This window comes from Narcine bancroftii, chromosome 5 (genome assembly GCF_036971445.1).
Source record: "Narcine bancroftii isolate sNarBan1 chromosome 5, sNarBan1.hap1, whole genome shotgun sequence".
In the NCBI taxonomy this organism is placed as follows: domain Eukaryota; kingdom Metazoa; phylum Chordata; class Chondrichthyes; order Torpediniformes; family Narcinidae; genus Narcine; species Narcine bancroftii.
The window spans coordinates 98,641,727-98,663,226 of NC_091473.1; the positions used below are offsets into that span (position 1 = coordinate 98,641,727).

Genomic DNA, 21,500 nt, shown 5'->3' on the forward strand with positions numbered 1-21,500 from the left:
AGCCACCCCCAGCATCATATTTTTGTTTATTACATGCCAGTGAAGCTTAGAAACTGTTTGTCCTTTTAAAGATACCATAAATAGAAGATATGATGGAATTAGAATGTGTCCATGGAAAATATTTATCAATGTAACTGTCACTGAATTATTACTGAAAACCAACTCCGTTTCTTTGAGGAAGCCACACATTTGTTGATTTTGATGATGTAACTTCCTAATAATGATGCATCACATGATTCTGTTCAATTTATTGGGTCTGCACTGGTTTTGTTTGTACTGTCCAATAGGACCTTCATTCTTTCCCCCCAATCCTCATGGTAAGATTAATATTTTTCACATTCATATCATTTGAAAGTTTTGGATATTTGCAGCAGACCCAACTGTAAGATTTAAAACTCATTGAATAGGGGAATGTAAGCAAATTAAGCATATGCATTAAATATTTTTGCAACACATGGTCAAGTTTTTGTCATCTCGATAATGAAGAGTATTAGGAATATTTACCAGGTAGCACAGGCTTATTAGGTTTTACCAATAGAGAACACAATACCTGCACTGAAATCGAGAAAGGAAAAGCTGTGCAGTAAGAGTCCAAATTGGCATATACAACAAACAACTCCAATATTTTAATTGGCATGACATTTGGAACACATTCATCCATTATAAATAATGCTCACAATTATTCAAACCATCAGCATGGAAACCGGGAAATTAAATTGATGGCACATGAACAGACTACCTTGCATATCAACTGTTGGTAATGCATTTACAGAGACATTGTATCAAATCAGATTGAATTATTTTCTTGTTTCCTAGACAACGAGAACAAGAATTAATGCCAGTCATCATTTTAAAGTTAAAGCATACAACTTCTTCAATATCGTTTGTAGTTGTTTCACCCTGTAGCTGTCTTACATCGTTAAATGAGAAAATCAGCAGATGCTGGGATCTAATGTCACCTATTTAACTCTCAGTGACATCTCACTGTGATCTACTTAGTTTTCAATACATTTGCCCTTGATCATTAACTCATCAAGTGCCATTCATTTTAATGAAAATCAATTAAAACATTTTGTGTAAAGTTTGACAATATAATAATGTTTAAAAATAAAGATGTTCATCTTTTCAAAAGTATATTTAAAAAAAAAACTACAAATATATATAGTTAATGTATATAAATCAGGAAAGTGACTCATAGATCAAAAATTTGTACCTGGTATATGCTCTCCTCAGTTTCGCGAATTGGTTCATGTCCAGCTTCAAATACTATGTACTGTAATATTGGCAGCACAAAGCAGAAAGCAAAAAGGCAAAAGAGTAGAAAAGCACATGGTGATTTAAGAAATTGGAGTTAAAAAAAACCAAAACCAAGAGTAAGACAAACAATTTCATAAGATTTTATAGTATAGCTAGATAAACAGATCTAAGTAAAAAGCATAGAATCAAACTGGCTCTCCATCAATCATAGATTGTTGGTTTTTACTACTGTTTTTCTGTAGGATACCATGGCCAAGAAATTGAACCATTAGCACCATTTTTTTTTAGGCAAATCATGCATGTAAACCATTTAATCTGGGCTAGTTCATGCAAGTGATAATCTCTGGACAAATTTGTACCTGTCAGGAAATTGGACTGGGCACTCCAGTGTGCAATTCACCTTACTACATCTTGTATCACAGGTCAGGCATGACACATTTCTACTTCTGTTAGGTAATAACCATTACTGAACAGTCACAATACAATTAGGAGCACCTTGCACTGCCATTTATTCCCCTTTATTTCTGTTTAAAGAGACACTTTGCTGAGATCAGGAGACAGGGGCATCAATAAATTGGAAGGGGTGAAGAGGAAATTCACCAGGATCTTTCCAGGACTAGAGCGATTGAGTTAATAGGGAGAGGCTAGTTCTTTATTCCCGAGAGCACAGGAAGCTGAGGGAAGACCTTGTAGAGATTTATAAAATCATGAGGGGCATGTTTTTACAAGGATGGATACTTCTAGAACATGAGCACATAGATTTAAGATGAGAGAGGAGAGATTAAGGACCTGAGGGTAAACATTTTCATTATGAGAGAGGTCTGAATCTGGAACGAGCTGCCAGAGGAAACTATAGAAGATGGTGCAATTTTGACATTTAAAAGACATTTGGGCAGATTTATGGGTGAGAAGGGCTTAGAAGCAGATCGACCAAATGCAAGCAAATGAAACCAGCATAGAATGACAACTTAGTTGGCACGGACAAGTTGAACCAAAGGGATGTATGACTGTATAAACATTTGGCAGGACTTTAATTTCTTGTATCCTTAATATTTTAATAAATATTGTCCTAAAATTTAATTCAGCAAAAATTAATTTTATCTTGAACTAGGGATCCTTCAATCATTAAAAAAAAACATTGATATGTTTGTTAGTTATGCTTTAATTACTCCAAACCTAGTAAAGATTCTAGCACCCAAAGGTATTTTAAGACAAGTGTCAAGAAGGTTATCTGCTAATCTAACCTTTTTATGGAATAATAATTTTCATATGTCCACTGCATGACCACTTTCTGTATCACACCATTTGAAGTTTAGCTCAGATGGGCAGAGGTGGGTTCTATTGGATTGCCTTTCCCTTTAAAATGGAATACTTCACGATCTGAAAGCTAAAATAAAACTGACAAGAAAAAATGGGTTTGACTGAGAGTCAGCCCTAATCCTCTGGATGGGATTTAACATTTTGATTGAATTGCTGGGTTTGATCAGTGTGTTTTAGAAAAGAAAATCACTAATACCGTATATCAAGGTCTGACACATACTTGTCTTTCAGAAGGATTATATTCTTTAGGGTGTTACTCTATTTGAGCTCTTGAAGGATTGTGAAATAGAGAGAGTGTTAGATCAATTGATGAAAGGTGGGTCTTCTGATACATTTGGAATCCATCAGGTTTACGATGTGAACAATTTCAAAGGAGAGACAGTGTTACTGAAAACATAACAGACTGCAGATGCTGAAATTTGAAGTTAAACACAATCTGTAGGAGGAACAGCATCACTGGGGGCGGGGGATGACTTAAGTTTTGAGCAGAAAGCCTTTGTCAAGACTGGGGATATGTAGAAGAGAAAGAGCAGAGCCAAGAGTATCAGCTGGAAGAATTTTGACTTTTTTTATATATCTTGATTTGGATAGAGATAGCCAAATCTCTTTGTAACTGAAAGATGTGGCAGGTCTCTCAGTAATTGGGGATACTTAGAAGATAATAGTAGGTTTCAATCAGTTAAATCAGCCATTCTCAATGGGTGCCATGCGTCCCTGTTCCCACCCACCCCACACCTCCCCCCTCCCCCCCCCCCCCCCCATCCAGCAGGGGCCATGGACTGCAATCATAAAATATTTTTAATGCAATTGGTAGGAGAGAAGTATGGAAGAAACCAACTAAACTTGACTGCTTCACAGGGTAGGGGCCCATAAACTGAGCAGAGTCCTAAGGGGAGAATGGTTGAGAATGGCTCAGTCTGATGACTTCAACATTAGAGTAGAGAGTATTCCCTTGAAATCCTCTGATTCAATCCAAATTGGCTAAGTGGAATTGGGTCATTACTCTTAAACAGATGAGCAGAACTTGATGTGTCTTGACTAAAGTAATGTGTTTTCACATATTCCTGATCACCATAGAGTTATAGCCATTTAAAAGCATGTTTGTATGGATAAGATAGTTCAGCTGTGTTGAGTGTATTGTGTTTGGACATACTGTATAACTTTGATTTCCTTTTAACTAATGGCTCCATTCTTAAGGAAATTGGATTGTGGTCAAAAACTGTTGAACTATAAACACATGGTAAAATAATGGTAATTTTTCTCCATGTCACACTTGAAAATATATCATCATATTCCTTCATTATTTCTGGTTACAAAATCTTGCAGCTCTTCACTAATAGTACTTTTGGAGAACGTCGCCACATTTCAGTGATTCAAGAAGTTACTTAACCAACCCTTTTTTGGGGGTAATTCATTTTGAATAATCTCCAAGAATGAATAAGAAAGAAAAGAATGGGGTGAAACATAAACATCTGCAGACACTGTGATCGTCATAAAAACACTCAAATTCTGGAGGAACTCAGCAGGTCTCGCAAAGTCCATAGGAGGTAAAGATATATAACCAATGTTTCATGCCTGAGCCAAATAAAATCATTTGGTTTTCATAAGAGAAGTGAACACACAATTGGAGGGAAAAAATACTAAAGAAGAAAAGCAAAACAGACTTAAAATATTTTTGAACCTGGTAAATTCCTTATTGTTTTTTTTCCTTATTGTTTTTTTTCCCTCAGTTCGTAAAAGGCTTTACTTTTCCCGTTCAGATACATGATATTTTAACGTGAAAATGATCTCCATGAGCAAAACTCAGTTTTGTGTAAGACATTCAATGGGTTCCAACACATGCATCATTGAAAAAAATTGTGAAAAATAGGGACAATTGCTTTATCACATTATCAAAAACCATATTGCAATTGCATTTGGTTTCCAGACCATTCATTATATTAATTGTGAATATTAAAATCTCAACTTTTCCAAGAAAGCAAATCCAGTTCGACGTTTTCTTATTTTTAATAATAAGTTAATTGTCTACGTTATTCAATTTAAGATCGTCAAGATTACCTGATAGACAGGATCCTCAACATCTTCCTCTAAAATTGTCTGAATTAGAACCAATCAGGAATGTAATAAGAGAGAAAGAAAATCAGCGCATGCATTGTCAAATGTAGTTCAGCAAAGTTCAGGCTACAGAATTTGTAAAGCAGAAGACAGGCAATTATTTAAATATTGCAGTCAATTAAAATATTTTTTATTTCTGGATTAGCAGCGAGAGAAGTTTAAACAAACATCAATTTTTCGATAATTTCACTTGAATCTTGTTTCATTTTGTATGCTTGTTATAAATGAATAGGTGTACAGCAGAACATTAAATACCTCCTGGTCAAGTTAACGTGCTTCGAGAAGGTCAGAATGAAATACAACTTACAGAACTAAACAAAAGCATTTGCTGAAGTAACAGAAGAAAAATCCCAACTATATCGGCCCATTAATTAGCATCTGCAAACAAGACCTCCCATTCGAAGCAAATTTAGTAATGATCTCTAAAGGCTATAAAATATTTGTCCTTTCAAAGATGGATCAGAAAAATTGGAATTCTTGCTAAGTCTTGGCAATGAGAGGACTTAATGTCATCTTTTCAAACTAGGTTCAAGCACAGGCTCAGTGAAAAGTAGAGGCTCATCTTCCCATTGAATTTCAACATGAAACTCCCTACTCTCATAACAAAATCTGTTACTATGAGATAGCTAGTTTTTTTCCTGCTCAAGCATTCCGACTGATGTAAAATTGAAGGGAAACAATGTGGCAAAGAAGCACCTGTGACTCTTGGTTACTGAAGTAAAGTCTGTGGTGGCAGTGAACACAAACACATAAAGTGTGAAGAAAACTGATTTTTCAGACTTTGAAGAACTGAGGTCTCTCCTGGAATTAGACGTGCCCCAAGGAAACTGTTCCAATTTAGGCATTTTCCAGAAACTGCTTGGACTGAGGTTATGGACCAAGTCAACGAGGCCATTTAGATGAAAATAAGGATAATAGTTTATTGGCACAAGCAAAGGAACGTGTTATTTGCTCTTTACTGACAAAATCATGAGGGATCATCAAACATGGCATTATTTATGGCACAGTTAGCAAATGCTGCATTTTTTGCACATACTTATTCAGTGCATGAAAGCCATAATATAAATAGAATGAGCTATACCCATGTCAATAACTCAATGATAGATGCCAAAACAGAACTATCAATAAATGTAACTATTACAAAAATAGAGGACAATGGTTTCTAAAAAGGATTGGAAAACTGCTGTCGTCAGGTGAGTCCCCCATAACAGCATCAAAATCATTGCAGGGAAGTGCTCACTCAGGGCAATAGGAAGGTCATGAGGGGACCTGAAATATTTTTGATGAGCATCTCCAGTCAATTTACATTTGTATTAATAAAAAAGGATAACCAGGGCTTCTCATGGACAAGGGAGATCATTTATGTTTGGAGCGAGCTCTGTGGCCATGTACTCACCCAGACTCGCATCCACAGCCACGTTTCCCTCCTTACTATTTGCATCCACCACCATCTTGTGACTTGTTAACCTACCACTCCACCAGCTTCTACATCCAACTTATTGTCCTCTACAATTTTTGTCACCTAAAACGTGATCCCACCACCAGGCATATCTTCCCCTCTCTGGCTTCTGTAGGGACCGTTCCCTCTGTGGCTCCCTCGTCCACTCATCCCTTCCCACTAATCACCCCCTTGGCACCTTCCACTGTGACCAAAGGAAGTGCCACCCTTGTGCCCACTTCTATTCTCTCACCACCAGTCGGGACCCTAAACAGCCCTTCCATGTGAAGCAACTCTTCACTTGTGAATCTGCGGGTGTCATCTACAGCATCCAGCACTCCTGTTCTGGCCTTCTCTACATTGGAGTGACTGGGAGCAGACTGGTAGATCCCTTCTCTGACCACCTTTGCTCTGTCTACATCAAAAACAGGGATCCCCACCACCATTTTATATTCAGGCATCTGCCTACATTTTGCTCACGGCCTTGATGAAGGGCTCAAGCCTAAAACATTGGTCATGTGTCTTTGCCTTTGCTATATCAAGTATGTGGTGTGACCTGCTGAGTTTCTCCAGAATTGTATTTTTAATTTAAGTTTGGAGTCAGAGAGTGTTCTAGCTACCAAATGAGTACTTTACATTGGTATTTACAAGGAGAGGGACATAGAGGATAGTGATAGGGAGCATCGTGTAGAGATTGCTACTGCGTTGGGCATTTTGAGATCAAGGAAGAGACGATGCTGGACTTTTGAGGAGCATTAAGGTGCATAAAACCCTATGGTCTGATGGGATATATCTCAAGTTATCTAAAAAACCAAGAGAGAAAATTGCTGAGGCTTTGTACATAAAAGAAAATAGGGACAATTCAGGAAATTATAGGCTGGTAAGCTTCACATCAGTGGTTGGGAAACTAATGGAGAAGATACAAAGGGATAGGATTTATGAATATTTGGAAAGTCATGGTCAAATTAGGGACAGCCAATATGGTTTGTGATGTTCTGCAAGGATCTGTGTTGGTCAATGCAAAGAGTATTAAAGAAGGTGTAAGGGATGCTTGGCTTCATTGGGTGAGGCATTGAGTACAAAATTAAGAAGATCATGTTGCAGCTGTATAAACCTTTGGTGAGGCTGCACTCGGAATTCTGTATGCAATCCTGGTCACCCCTTTTCAAAAAGGATGTGGAGGCTTTGGCAAAGATATAAAATAGGTTTACCAGGATATTGCATGGTTTAGAGGGTATGAGTTATGAGAAGAAGCTGGAAAACCTTGAGTCATTTTTCTAGAATGTAGGGCACTGAAGCTGACTTGATAGAAGTTTATAAAATCATGGGAAGCATTGATAAGGTGGAATAAGTCAGAATCTATTTCCTAGATGAAAAGCATCACACACTAAAGGCCACGTGTTTAAGGTGAAAGGGAGATATGTAGGGTAAATATTTTCATAGAAAGTAATAGGTACCTGGAATAGGCTACCTGGATGAGTAGTGGAAACAGATACAATACTAGTATTTAAGAGGCTTCCAAACAAACACATGAATATGAAGGGGACGAATATGCATCAGGTGCAAGCAGCAGAATTTTAGTTTGATTTTAGTTTGATTTGGACATCAGGCTCAACACAGACATATGGACTGAAGGGTTTGTTCCTGTGCTGTTCTTTTCTATGTCAGATGCTGTGTCAAGAAGGCTGCTAACATTGTAGTGAATCCTCATCAATCACTTCTCATCTCTACCTTCAGGCACAAAGTACAAAAGCCTGAAGTCCAGCACATCTAGGTTCAGGATCATTATTTTCCTAAAAGCTATCAGACTCTTGTACCTCCCCTTACTAGCCTAACCCTAACCATTAACTACTCTGGGACCATCAAAAGATTTATTTGCACTATTTTTTTCATTGCACTAACTCCAACTGTGAATATTTACTTATCTATTCTTTTTATATGTATTTTGCCTTTCTATCTTTGCATTATTTAATTTATGCTATTGTAGTTGATGAGGTGGTGTCGTGAAAAAGCAGCCTCTATCCTCTACCCCCAACATCCAGGTCATGCCTTCTTCATTCTGCTACCATCGGGGAAAAAGGAACAGGAGGTTAAAGACGAGTATTCAGTGGCACAAGGGCAGCTTCTTCCCCGCTGCCATCAGATTCCTGAATAATCAATGAACCAAAGACCTTTTCTTACTTTTTGTGCCCTCTTATTGTTATTATTATTTTATTTTTATATATATATAGTAATGCCATAAGATGGTTATAATATGAATGTTTACACTATGATGCTGCAGCAAAACATCAAATTTCATGACTTATTCATGACAGTATATCTTGACCCTGATTCTGGTTGTATCATACATGCCTGTGTGGCTGCACCATGTAAGAATTTTCGTGCACCTGTACATTGTACTTATGCACATGATAATAAATTCTCATCTCATCATCTCTACTGAAGGTATGGTCATTTTTTTACCTGATAGACTGCCTGTTCACATTGTTTGTCCTTTTGAGCCAATTTTTCCTTCTCTTCTCGAAGTTTCAGTTCATAGATAAGTTGGAAGAGGTCTCGTAGATCAAGAATTACAGGTTCAGCCTGACAGTCAAGATAAAAGATTCTTTTTTTAAACAAGACCACTAAGTTGGCATCTCTGATATATATATATATATATATATATATGAACAGAGTATACAACCAACAGTTATTAAATGTTGAACATAATGCTCTCATTTTATTTAGATAACTTTTAATAAATAGCTAACATGCAAAATCTTTAAGACTTGTACTCACTGCTTGGGATGTCTTTATTGCTACAAACCGATGATTTCCTTCTTTACCACATATATAGCCAAAGGCTCGGTGGTCAGTGATATCCTTGGCAATGTATGATACTTCGTGAACTGCATGGTGATGCTGCATAGCCTACAAGAATGAACATAGTAATATGAATAAAAGAAGTGCATTATGCCAATTAACTGCATGATGGAAAATTTGCCAATACTCAACCACTTAACATCACCCTGAGCTGTGTTCACATGGACTGTTGAGTGTAGGATCCATATTCTTTGTTGAAGTGACTGATGTTTATTTTGCCAGTAGGCATTTGGCATAATGCCATTTTGCCAAAATACTATTTTGGATGAGCACTTTTGTACTAGAAGAGGAAAACAATCCTTATTCCTGATTGTCATCGACTGAACCCCACAAATACATCAGCAGGATTAAGCTCAGTTATGATAGTTCTGTGGTTATAGTAAAACGGAAACTGTCTGTTTAACCCATATTTCACGTATACCCTGCACTCGAGTGGCAGACCGTTCTCTGTCTTCACCAGTAACATGTGATCATTATCACATTTTGTATTGATGATATTGCTGGGTGGTGGCCAGTGTCTAGAAAGCAATGCCCAGAAACCAGTTACTGATGTGAATAAAAACTTGAGGGTAAAGCAATGACTGTGGAACTTATTGTATGCATTTAATAAATCCAGACAAGCCATGTTAACTGTTCATTGGCAAATACCAGCTTCTTAAACTGAAATTTTATTTAATTATTCAAACTTTCCTGAACATTTGTGACATTATGTTTCTTATACCATGGTTTTAATCAGGAAATTGGGTCACATGATCTCTGGTGTGTTCAGCATTTCATGAGGGAGTGTCTCCACCATAATACCCCATTTTATTTTGAGCAAATGAGCACATTCTTTGTGGCAGAAAGGAACTTATATGAGGATTGCAATGTGGATCTCTATTTTGAATTGTGCTAATTTCACTAGCTCTCTTCTGATTTTATCCGAGAAGTTCTATAGGTTTATCATCATTGTAATTCATCTCACGATTTTCATTGAACATTTAAAGCTTTTGGGATAAATGAAACCAACCATGTTAGAAGGTTTCATTTCTTCTGAATCCTTTAACTGCAGCGTGGATTTAAGCAGGCTTTACGAATGCATTTGGAACAGTGAGTTATAATGACCACTGGGTTCAAAAATGAGTAATGTCTGTTTGGTCAAAGCACTGCAGTATGGCTGGATATGGTGGAGGCTGTGGAGGGGATGGGGAGGCTGTGGTGCATTGCAGGGGGAGGGTGGATTATTTTATTGATAGCACAACCCTTGTGCTATCTTTCTCCTTTAACTATTGCTCCACTCTGGAAAAAGCCCAAGCCTAATGAACCAGCAGTTTTCTGCAAGAGGAATAAATCAGCAAATGTTTCCTTTAAATCAATGTTCCAATTAACGGCACTACCATTAAATGGCATGGACTATGCTATCACCTTTTTATTTCTGGTGCTAACGACCTCAATGTTTCAGACTTCTTATTTTTGGCTATTTTATTTTTCTATATTTTCAGTTACTCAAAATACCTTTCTTTCAGCACTTAACCATTCTTTACACATGATAATTTCGTCACAATGTTCTTCATTGAATTGACATTGTAATCAAATTCTCTGCCAAATGACAGACAAAATAAATGATTGACACTACAGTTCTATCATGTTCCTGCAAAACTTGCAATGCTTTCTTCTAAACTGGTAAATAGTGACAGTGAGGCATTGATTTGGCAGTCCAAGAGCTCATTTTTATTCCTTTGTCTATACTCTCCCATATACTTTTAATTTATTTAGCTAAAAATTCACCCCCAGATCTTAAAAAGACAAAGAATTTTCAGTGATGATTCCTAAAGTTGCAGAATTCCCAAAGCCTACTCCACTGGTACAGATCTGAAAACTATCATATAAAATGACCATGTTGTGTCTGAATGGTGTTTCACAGATCTATTCTTGGAATTTTTTTGAATCTTAAATCAATTCTTTTTTTTTCTGGCCTGACAATGCTGCATGCTGACCTTAAACAAACCAAAGTGAGAGGAGACGAGTGAAGTCAGTAATTGATAATCTCTCAGGTTAAAATTTGCAACCATGTTAGGTATTTCTCCCATGATGTCAGAAAGCTATTCAAATGTGGAAACATCAAAATTCTGTTATAATTGAAATGGAAAACATGGCAGATGCTGCAAATCTGAAATAAAAAAAATGCTGCAAGCCCTCAGCAGGCCAGGTAGCATTCATGGAAAGAGAAACAGAGCAAACTTTTCAGGTTGAAAATTCCTCATCAGAATCGGTTTTGATGAAATGCTTTGGACCTGAACTAACAACTCTGTTTCTCTTTTTAAAGAGCATTTCCAGCATTTGCTATTTCTACATCAAAATTCTGTCTTATTAACATGAACACGTATACTCTCAGGGGAGCTTCAACATCATGATCGAGAATGAGAGGCTGAAATTATATTTTTCTATTTCACAGTTCAAGAGCACAAGTACAGCGCCTTACATCTGATGAGTGCTTACAGGGATTAATTCTGGTCTAGACAACTTAGCACCATAATGTATAGCACACTAAGACACCACTATGGAGAAACCAATGGAGACAACTGTTCTCATAAAGTTAAACAAGAAAGTCTGCAAGTGTTATGATTGTAGTTTAATTCACAAAAGTGCTGGAGAAACTCAACAAGTATCACAGCATTGTTTTTTTGGAAAAGATACAAAAGAAGGGACTGCAAATGTTTATATTCAGGTGCCTGCTTGCTTTTTGCTTGTATCGTGATGAAGGGCTCAGGCCCTAAATGTTGGTTATGCATCTTTGCCATAAAGAACACTGCATGGCCTGCTGAGTTTCTTCAGCACTTTTGTAAAGGTAAAGGTTCCATTACTGTCATGTAATACTGCATTTAGAATGTAACATACATGAAATCCTTTAACTTTGTCTACTGTAAGGTAGACAGAGAATTGCCACTTTGCCCAGCACCCCTCACAGGAATGAGGCCACAGCGAAGAACGAACTTGCAACCCCTGATTTACAAGACCAGTGCTCTAACCACTGAGTTATCAGAGTCCATAAAAGCTGTTCTGTTTATTTGTTTGTAGTGTCCTTCAAGAGACTTTGGAGAGAATTGTAAAGGTGATGACATGTTTAAGCACATATGAAATACAGTATACTCAGTTTCCTCTCTCTATAGGTAATAGTTTCAGTGCGAGTTACTTATGGTTGCTAATACTGTACCAATCCTTTATAATCATGAACTGTTTTCTTTAACTTCCCTTTGAGCTGTCCTTTTATATATTTAGGGGTAGAATTCTTCCTTCCAAAGCTCTATCATAAAATTAACATGCCTTCATATTAATAATACTAAATTTAGTGCACTAACAGTCTAAAATACCACTTGTCTGTCTTTGGGAAAATAAGGACATCAGATAGCATAGAGGATCAATGAAAAGTCTTCATATCTTCCTAACCTCATCAGAAAAAATAAATGGATGGATATAAATCACTAAAATAAATGGATGGATATACGTAGCCACATAAAGGAGGATTAAAACTAGAGCTCTGGATAGAAAATATATTAAACTTTGTTTTTTTAATACACTTCTTAATTTCCCATTTGGAAAAAAAAGGAAAGTAAGTCTTTGCTTTTGTTTTCTTCTTTCATCCAGGTTGTGGCATCCTTCTTCCACCCATCCAGCACTCTTCCTTTTTCTGGTTGCACCATTTACCCACCAGCCTCTAGCCTTCTGTTTCCCTTCCCCACCTGGCTCCATTTGCTGAAATCTTTTTATTTACTTCTATTTCCACCTGTCATCCATCATCTCTGTTTCAACAATCCTCCTCCCTATTCCCATCTGCCCCGCCCCCCCCCCCTTATCCAGTTTCACCGGTCACGACCATCTATCTCCCTTTTCTTCTACTTCTATATACTAACTATCTTCTTTCTACACTCTCAGTCCTATTGCAGAGTTCCAACACAAAATGTTGACCATCCCTTTGCCTCCACAGTTGCGGCTTGACCTACTGAGTTTTTCCAGCTGTTTAATTTTTTTTTGCCCTGTTGTTTCTAGAATAAGTTTCTTGTATCTCATGTAACACTCCTGCCTCTAATGTAGCTTGTAGCTCATTCAATCTGGGTACAGAGGATTCAAGAGTCAACTTATTGTCCTAGTAATTTCTTCTTTCTTTTTTTCTTTGGCTTGGCTTCGTGGATGAAGAATTATGGAAGCGTAAAGTCCATGTCAGCTGCAGGCTCGTTTGTGGCTGACAAGTCCAATGCGGGACAGGCAAACACGGTTGCAGCGGCTGCAAGGGAAAATTGGTTGGTTGGGATTGGGTGTTGGGTTTTTCCTCCTTTGTCTTTTGACAGTGAGGTGGGCTCTGCGGTCTTCTTCAAAGGAGGTTGCTGCCCGCCGAGCTGTGAGGCGCCAAGATGCACAGTTTGAGGCGATATCAGCCCACTGGCGATGGTCAATGTGGCAGGCACCAAGAGCTTTCTTTAGGCAGTCCTTGTACCTCTTCTTTGGTGCACCTCTATCTCGGTGGCCAGTGGAGAGCTCGCCATATAACACGATCTTGGGAAGGCGATGGTCCTCCATTCTGGAGACGTGACCTACCCAGTGCAGTTTGATCTTCAGCAGCGTGGATTCGATGCTGTCGGCCTCTGCCATCTTGAGTACTTCAATGTTGGAGATGAAGTTTCTCCAATGAATGTTGAGGATGGAGCGGAGACAACGCTGGTGGAAGTGTTCTAGGAGTCGTAGGTGATGCCGGTAAAGGATCCATGATTCGGAGCCGAACAGGAGTGTGGGTATGACAACGGCTCTGTACAAGTTAATCTTTGTGAGGTTTTTCAGTTGGTTATTTTTCCAGACTCTTTTGTGTAGTCTTCCAAAGGCGCTATTTGCCTTGGCGAGTCTGTTGTCTATCTCGTTGTCGATCCTTGCATCCGATGAAATGGTGCAGCCGAGATAGGTAAACTGGTTGACCGTTTTGAGTTTTGTGTGCCCGGTCCTAGTAATAGAACGGTGTCATATTACATGAAATTCCTTTTTTGCCTGCCGCATGGCAGATTCACCACTGGCAGGAATTGCCAAGTGTCTCTTACAGTCACTCTTACAAAGAGAGAGAAGTAAAAGAGAAGTAAAAGAGTGCAGAGCCGAGTCCCCGCTCCCCCCCCCCCCCCCAAGAGTCACCGATTGTCCGTAGGTTCACCTCCAGCATTTCTGCAGCCCTTGTAGCCGCACAGAGTCCAGTCCAAGTCATAGCAAACTCCCTCAGCTCCGGATGGTGATGGAGGTAGGGAATTATTTATTTGGGGGAAAGGGTAGAAAAAGGGATTAAGTAGCTGCAGAGTTAATAACCCAATTTCAAAGTGTGGTTTAGCCAGCAGACGTTAGCTAATTGCTGATTAGCATAACTTAGATGTCCTGGGGCTGCCAAGACAGGAGCCTACAATTTAATGCTCAAGCAGTGATTAGTAACAGTTTTCCTGGAATGTTATTTATAGCTTAGCTTCCAATGAAGGAGAGAATGAATTGGCTGAAGAGTCAGATCATTAGTACTTGTTAGGGGTGACTCAGGGTCTTAGGAGGAGGGCTCGTAGCTTTATGCAGGAGGCAGTGGATGCCCTGATGGTGAAGTCACAGCTAAGGAGAGAGGTTGGTAGCTGCAGGGAAGAAGAGCCCCTCCAGTTCTTACACCATGTGGAATCTCATAGCAATCAATATACCTGCCAGGTCAATCTATCAAAGTCACTGCTTTTCTGTTCCTGGACAAATGAACAAAAAGCACCTGAGAAAATTGTAATATTAGCCAGAGTTAACATGAAGGAAATCACTTTTAATCAGTTTTCTAAGGTTAGTAAATATGGATGCAGTACATTTTTGGATTTTACAAGGCATTTGGCAAAGTGCCAAGTTAACTGCTTGCTCCATCAAGGGTAGTAATATGTTAGTACCGTGAGAATTAGTTAAAGTGGAGGAGACAGTGTAGGAACAAATGGGGTAATTTTAATTTTAGCAGAGTATTGGTGTGCTAGACCCTCAGCACCTTACAATTTGTATTCAGCATGGGATAAATGTATCCACGTATACTGACTGTACAAAGTGAGGAAAAGTGAAGAATAGCAAGACCATTCACTTTGATAGGAGAATGGCATAGAGCAGGGAACAGACTGCTAGGAGGATTCAGTGGGTCAGGAAGAGAGATAGTTGATGTTTTGGATAGAGCCTTGTATCAGTACTGATTCATCCTGGTACAGGGTCACGACCTGAAACATTGACCATTCCTTTCCATCCACTGATGCTGCCAGACTTGCTGAGTTTCTCCAACAACTTATTTTCTGCTCCAGATTTCAGAATCTGCAGTCTTTGACAATATCAATTTGGCATAAAATAGGCTGGTTGAGCAGCTTCTCACAAAGTCCAATGCAGCATATATATTATATAACTGAGGTTTGGGGAGCTGTTGGAATATAGGGGTTAATTAATCATAGAAAATATGTAGAATATATGCTTATGTACTATTAATTTTGTATACATGAATCCAGTACTATGTAACAATTTAATATTTACCTCATGGTGAAGGGAAAGAGTAATGTAAGTAAGGGGCAGCCACAGTATGTAGCAAAGTTGGCTGATTACAGTAGGTTTAGAATTGCCTGCTCCCAAAATACAGAGAGAGAATATGTATGAAACAATTTAGTAGGAAGGTTAAGGCAAAAGGAGGTGTTGATTAGCACAGGAGATGATGGCCAGACAAGAACAAAGAGAATCCTGACAGAGATTGTCAGAAACAAAGAGAATGGAAACCAACTCAGTAAGAAGGCTAAGACAGAAGGAGGTGTTGAGTAGAACAGAAGAATATGGCCAGATGAGAACAAAGAAATAATTAGAAATATCTGGGGTATGAATTGATTTCTGATCTAAACAACAGGATATTCTGGTCTTGAGGATTACGATGGGAGCTCTACACCCCAGATATCTGCAGAGCAGGAAATTACTTGTGATAAATCTTATGCAAGAAATCTAGCAAAGAAAGTCAACTTGTGTTCTGTATGATAATGAAATCTAGCAAAGGAAGAAAGCCAACTTTTGTTCTGTATGATAAGATTGAGCTATATAAACTGTAGAGACTGGACAATAGGGGTCAGTCTTGGGGAATAGCTAACTGTGCAGGTGACCTATGAACTAACGACTGAACCAGAGCTTTGTTAAGCTTTATTCTTGTGCTGTGTAATAAACTGATTGTTGAACCGAATACCTTCTCCTATCACTTCATTTACCGAACACGCTGGACTCAGATGACACATAGACTAAATTAAGGGTAGGGTAAAGCCAGAGTCCGACAATTTGGTGACCCCGACGTGATGAAGATGGAGAAGTGACGGAAGAGAAAGAGACGAAACAACGGTCGATTGTGGTGTGGTGATAACAACAAGTGGCCACTCAACAAAAGGAGGTAAGCAGATGCCTGTTTAAACGAAGGTCTGCTATTGGCAATGATAAAATTGTGTGTGGTCACTACTCTGCGAAAGTCCTAGTAGAAGCCAAGGAATAAAGCTTAAAAAAAACAGGGGTTAGAGTCCCCTTGAGACCCAGGGGTTAGAGTCCCCTGGAGAAACAGGGGTTAGAGTCCCCTGAAAAACCCAAGGGTTAGAGTCCCCTGGAGAAAACGGGGGTTAGAGATCCCCTAGAGAAACAGGGGGTTAGAGATCCCCTAGAGAAACAGGGGCTAGAGGCCCCTGAAAAACCCAGGGGTTAGAGTCCCCTGGAGAAAACGGGGGTTAGAGGCCCCCTAGAGAAACAGGGGTTAGAGGCCCCTGAAAAAACATGGGTTTGAGTCCCCTGGAATAAAAACGGGGGTTAGAGTCCCCCTAAAGAAATAGGGGTTAGAGTCCCCTAGTAGAGACATAGATATAAAAGTTTGAGTTCTTGGCCAAATAGATTTAGTGAACATATTGTATAATAGTTATGTTTTTTAGTAGTGTGCTAAGTTTTCCTTGTTCAATATTGTATAATAGTTACGTTTTTTTGTTAGATTTGCGCTAAGCTTTCCTTGTTCAGTATTGTATAATAGTTACTTGTTTTAGTATTGTGATAAGTTTTCCTTTTGTGTTTGTAGGAAAGTGTGAAGGTTCAAGGTAAATTGACAGGGGGGCGAAATTCTATCAGGTGAGAGACTGATTGAATTACGAGGTCTGAGGGGAAAAAGATAGGAATGTAAGATGGAAGGAGAGGAATGTCAGGAGTATGGGGGATATGGATGGATTCCTCCATCTGTAAACCAGCAGTGGGAAAAAAACAAGGAGTCAATTAATGGGAGGACTTCCAAAGGGAGAGGAAGTAGGCTATGAAATGGTATGATCAGATATGGAAAGAGCTGCAGAGTCAGGGAAAGGTGCTGCTAGGATTAGAAAAAAATCAGGCTTGTATGGTATCTAAGAGAAGCCGAAAGGGAGGCAACAAAGGAGGTATAGGAACATGAGAAAGAGGGACAAGGGTCTATCTTGAATAGAAGAAAATTTAAACATCAGAAGGAAGCGAAGGAGCAGAGGAGAGCATATTTACATAAGATGACATTGGCTTGCATGGCTGTGGAAACAAACCTTCAGCATGCTACTAAAAAGGCATCCCCTATCACAAAGGAGAGAACGGAGGAGGAGATGACAGGGGAGGTTAAGCCATCAGCCCCGCTATATCCAAAGTTACCAGAGACGTTGCCTCCACCTTATCCAATTCCCCAGATGCCAGCGATGCAGATAAGTGAGGGAATAGTGATTGTCACTGAATTAGCAGGTCACGAACTCCAGGCAGCAAAGGAGAGACTAAAGAGAGTTATGCAAGAAAGGGTGGAGGAAATGAAGGAGTTAACGAAGGAAATACAGAACAATGTATGTAAAGTAAGGGAAACTAGTATGCGAATGGAAAAGACAAATGAGAGAGAGCAAGGACACTTGAGAATGCCTTCTCGGTAGGAATGTCAGAGGAGCACTCCACCCCCTTTACAGCTTGGGCTGTGGGAGATACAGCAGGTCGAAATGGTCGCAGGAACCACTAAGTGCCCTGATGCCAAACCATTTGCCAAACATGCTATGGCAGTAGGAAGTGCAATGCGGGATAAGTTTCCCATTCGCCCGGTGTCATGCAGTCCCTGACCTTTTCCATTAGGAGGATGAGGAGATCTCAACCTTTTTGAGTCAGTGTAAGGAGAGTTGGACCCAGCCACAGATCCCTTGCAGACTACATTATTTAGGTCTGCAGTAACGAGCGTGCTGCCAGCTGTAGTCAGGGAGGCGTTAGAGAATAGCCCTGATATTCCTAGTTGCTCAATTGAGCAATGGGAAAAACATTTGGCCCATCACATGAAGCATTATAGGGCTAAGCAAAAGGAGGACAAACAAATTACGGAGTCTGCACAAGTGCAACTCCTTAAGCTTCAATTGGAAGAGGCTAGGAAAAAGGCAAATGAGGCAAAAAAGAATCCCTCAAAGGGTGCAAACCAGATGATTCAGCAGCCACCGCAGCCACCACAAGGGAATAATACGAATTGGCACCGGCCCCAAATTGGGCACTGGGTCCCACCTATGGGGGCAGGACAGGAGGTCCAATGGGGGGAATTCCGAGTAAGAGGGAGAGGTCGGGGTGTTCCACGAGTGCAGCCAGCCGTATGTTTTGGATGTGGTCAACCAGGACTCTGGAAGAGAGAGTGCCCCCTAGCATGGGGTCTTCAGGACACTGGGGGAAGGGGATATGGACCACCACAATATGAGCCTTGGGTCCAGCCCCAGAGATCGTCAGTGCCACCCCTGGTACATCAGGCACCCCATGCGGCTCTCGCTCCGACGAGACAATTCCCATTGCTGATGGAGGAGGAGCAATGTTACTCACAGTGACGGGGCCCGAGCATCCAAGAGCAGGCTAGGTTGGCAGACCCCTTCCTGCAAATTAAAGTGATGGACATGGAAGTATCAATTTTATGAGATACGGGTGCCAGATTTTCAACACTTACTGGTGCTGAGTTTCAATCTAAAAAGTCATCCTCTAGCGTCCTGTTGATAGGGTTCTCGGGTACACCAGAAAATCTGCCGTTTTCTACACCATTAGTCACTTCTGTGGCAGGACAGACTTTTGCACATTAATATATTCTGTCGGCAATGTGCCCTACTAATCTTTTGGGCAGAGATCAGCTGGTCAGGTGTGGAGCATCAATCCTTTGCGGACCCAGCGGAATAGAGGTCACCTTTCCAAATGGGTATTCAATGAACTGTTCATTAACTACACTTCGTTCCAGTTCCCAGATGTTACTGTCAGCCGCTGGAGGATCCACGTCTGAAGGACTATGGGCCGACATTTACTGGCGGCTGCTGGAACCAGAGGACCCACAGAAGGGAGAGCTGCTAAAGCTTTATAATCAATGGAAGCCGTGGATCCAGATGTTACACCCATATACCCCTCCTTCGGACCCCCTCCATGTTACCCTCTTTTACGATAGAGATGGGGATGAAATTTATCAGCATGCCTTTTATGAAGAGGTAGAGGGCATGCAATGGGAGATGAATTCGGACTACATAGTGGTAGGAAAGGAGGGGGTGGCCGCTACGGTGGCACTGACATCTGAGCAGCTGGTATGTGATGGCCGGTGAAGCCATTCCTCATGTCACTCTTGCAATTGGCACTAATCACCAGGCAAAAATTTGGGACCGAAGTGTCAGAACTTGATGTCCTTGAGGGACTGGTCCGACACTCAATTACCGACAGTGCAGTTCTCTCTATCTGGTCAGGCGTACAGGATTTTGTACCCTTCAAATGATCGGGTCCTCCTTGAGTATAGACAGATTGAACACTTTCATGGTAGAGAAAGGATGGATTATCCCAGCTCTGCCCCTATGTTGGATTCTATCCCTGAGGACCTTTGGTCAGTGGGACCAGCAGATGTGGGTTTTTGCCAGCAGGTTGATTCCATAACATTTGAACTTTAGATTATACTTCCATTTGGCAGACACAGTATCCCCATAAACCCGAGGCTGAGGTGGGTCTGGCAGATACCATTGATGGCCTTATGTATTCAGGGGTGTTGGAACATTCGTGTTCAAGTTGGAATACACCCATCTTACCTGTTCCGAAACAGGACACGGGCAAATATCGGATGGCCCATGACTTAAGGCGCATTAATGGTATTGTGCGAACACCCACAGTTCCAGTACCAAACCCATATACCACCATGACTGCTTTAACTCCAGACCACAAGTGGTTCTCTTGTATAGATTTAGTGAATGCTTTCTTTTGTTTGCCACTGGCAGAACAGTTTAGAGATGCGTTTTCCTTTACGTATAGAGGTATAAAGTTACGTTATACTCGACTCCCGCAGGGCTTTATCTTATCCCCAGGGATTTTCAATCAGGTGTTGAAAGAACAGCTGGGGGGGCTAGTACTGCCAGGTGGGGTAGTTCTGATCCAATACGTAGATGATATCTTATTGGCAGCACCTGAGCCTGTCTCCTGTTTGGAGGCCACAAAACTCCTGCTAGTGCAGCTGTTCAAGGCAGGTTTTAAAGTCTCTCGTTTAAAGTTGCAATGTTGTAGACAAGTGGTCTCCTTTTTAGGAAGAATAGTCTCAGCGAAAACAACAGGGATTTCCCCTGTGCATCGTACAGCGATACTACATCATCCAAAACCTAAGATAGTTAAGGAAATGCTTTCGTTTTTGGGTTTGACAGGTTATAGAAGGCAGTTTATCCCATCGTATGGTGAGTTGACACATCCACTGCGAACTTTGGTGAATGAGCAGGGGATGAGGAATCTGGGAGCTACACTTGATTGGACTGCACAGGCTGAGATGAGCTTTATTTTACTTAAGCAAGCTCTTACAACCACTATAGATTTGGTAATTCCAAATTATAGACACGATTGTTGGTGTCCTTTTTCAGAAAAAAGGGGGTGGAAGATGTGTGCTCATGTATGTGAGTATAACACTAGATCTGACTGAAGACAGACACCCACCATGCACGAGACATGCAGCGGGGGTAACAAAGATTTTACAAAAGGTGGCACACATAGTGATGGGACATGCCCTGACGGTATTAACAACACACAGTATTGTAGCATTTGTGAGCTCGACAGCATTTACAATGACGTCACTGAGGCAGACGAGACTGGAAAAGATCCTGAATGCTCCAAATATTACATTTACCCATGAAGGCATTAATATGCCAGACAATATGGGAGAGGGAGAACCACACTGTTGTGAAAAGAGTTTCCAAGGGATATTAAAATAAGACCTGATTTACAGGCTTCACCTTTGAGAGAACCAGATGAAACCTTAATTACAGATGGTTGTTGTTACAGACATCCCACGGACGGATTAAAAGCCGCCTATGCAGTAGTACGGAGAACCACAGAAGGATTTGAAGAAATTATTACAGGGTCAGGGAGAGGAAAGGAGTCAGCACAACTGGCCGAACTACAGGGAATGATAGCAGCATAAGAATGGGCAGAAGGAAAGGAGGTAAATATATATACAGATTCGGCATATGTGGTAGGGACAATACAG

The 21,500-nt window shown here is 40.3% G+C and overlaps 1 protein-coding gene across 1 annotated transcript in view; it reads right to left on the reverse strand.

The window, feature by feature from the left end:
- Positions 1–21,500, reverse strand: part of LOC138763775 (disabled homolog 1-like) — a 308,796-nt gene that overhangs the window by 61,938 nt on the left and 225,358 nt on the right. Inside the window, exons 5-8 of the mRNA XM_069938496.1 lie at positions 8,909–9,040; positions 8,594–8,713; positions 4,636–4,674; positions 1,214–1,273 (exon numbers count right to left, since the gene is read on the reverse strand). Of these exons, the coding sequence (XP_069794597.1) occupies positions 1,214–1,273; positions 4,636–4,674; positions 8,594–8,713; positions 8,909–9,040 (351 nt within the window). The remainder of the gene's footprint in view (positions 1–1,213; positions 1,274–4,635; positions 4,675–8,593; positions 8,714–8,908; positions 9,041–21,500) is intronic.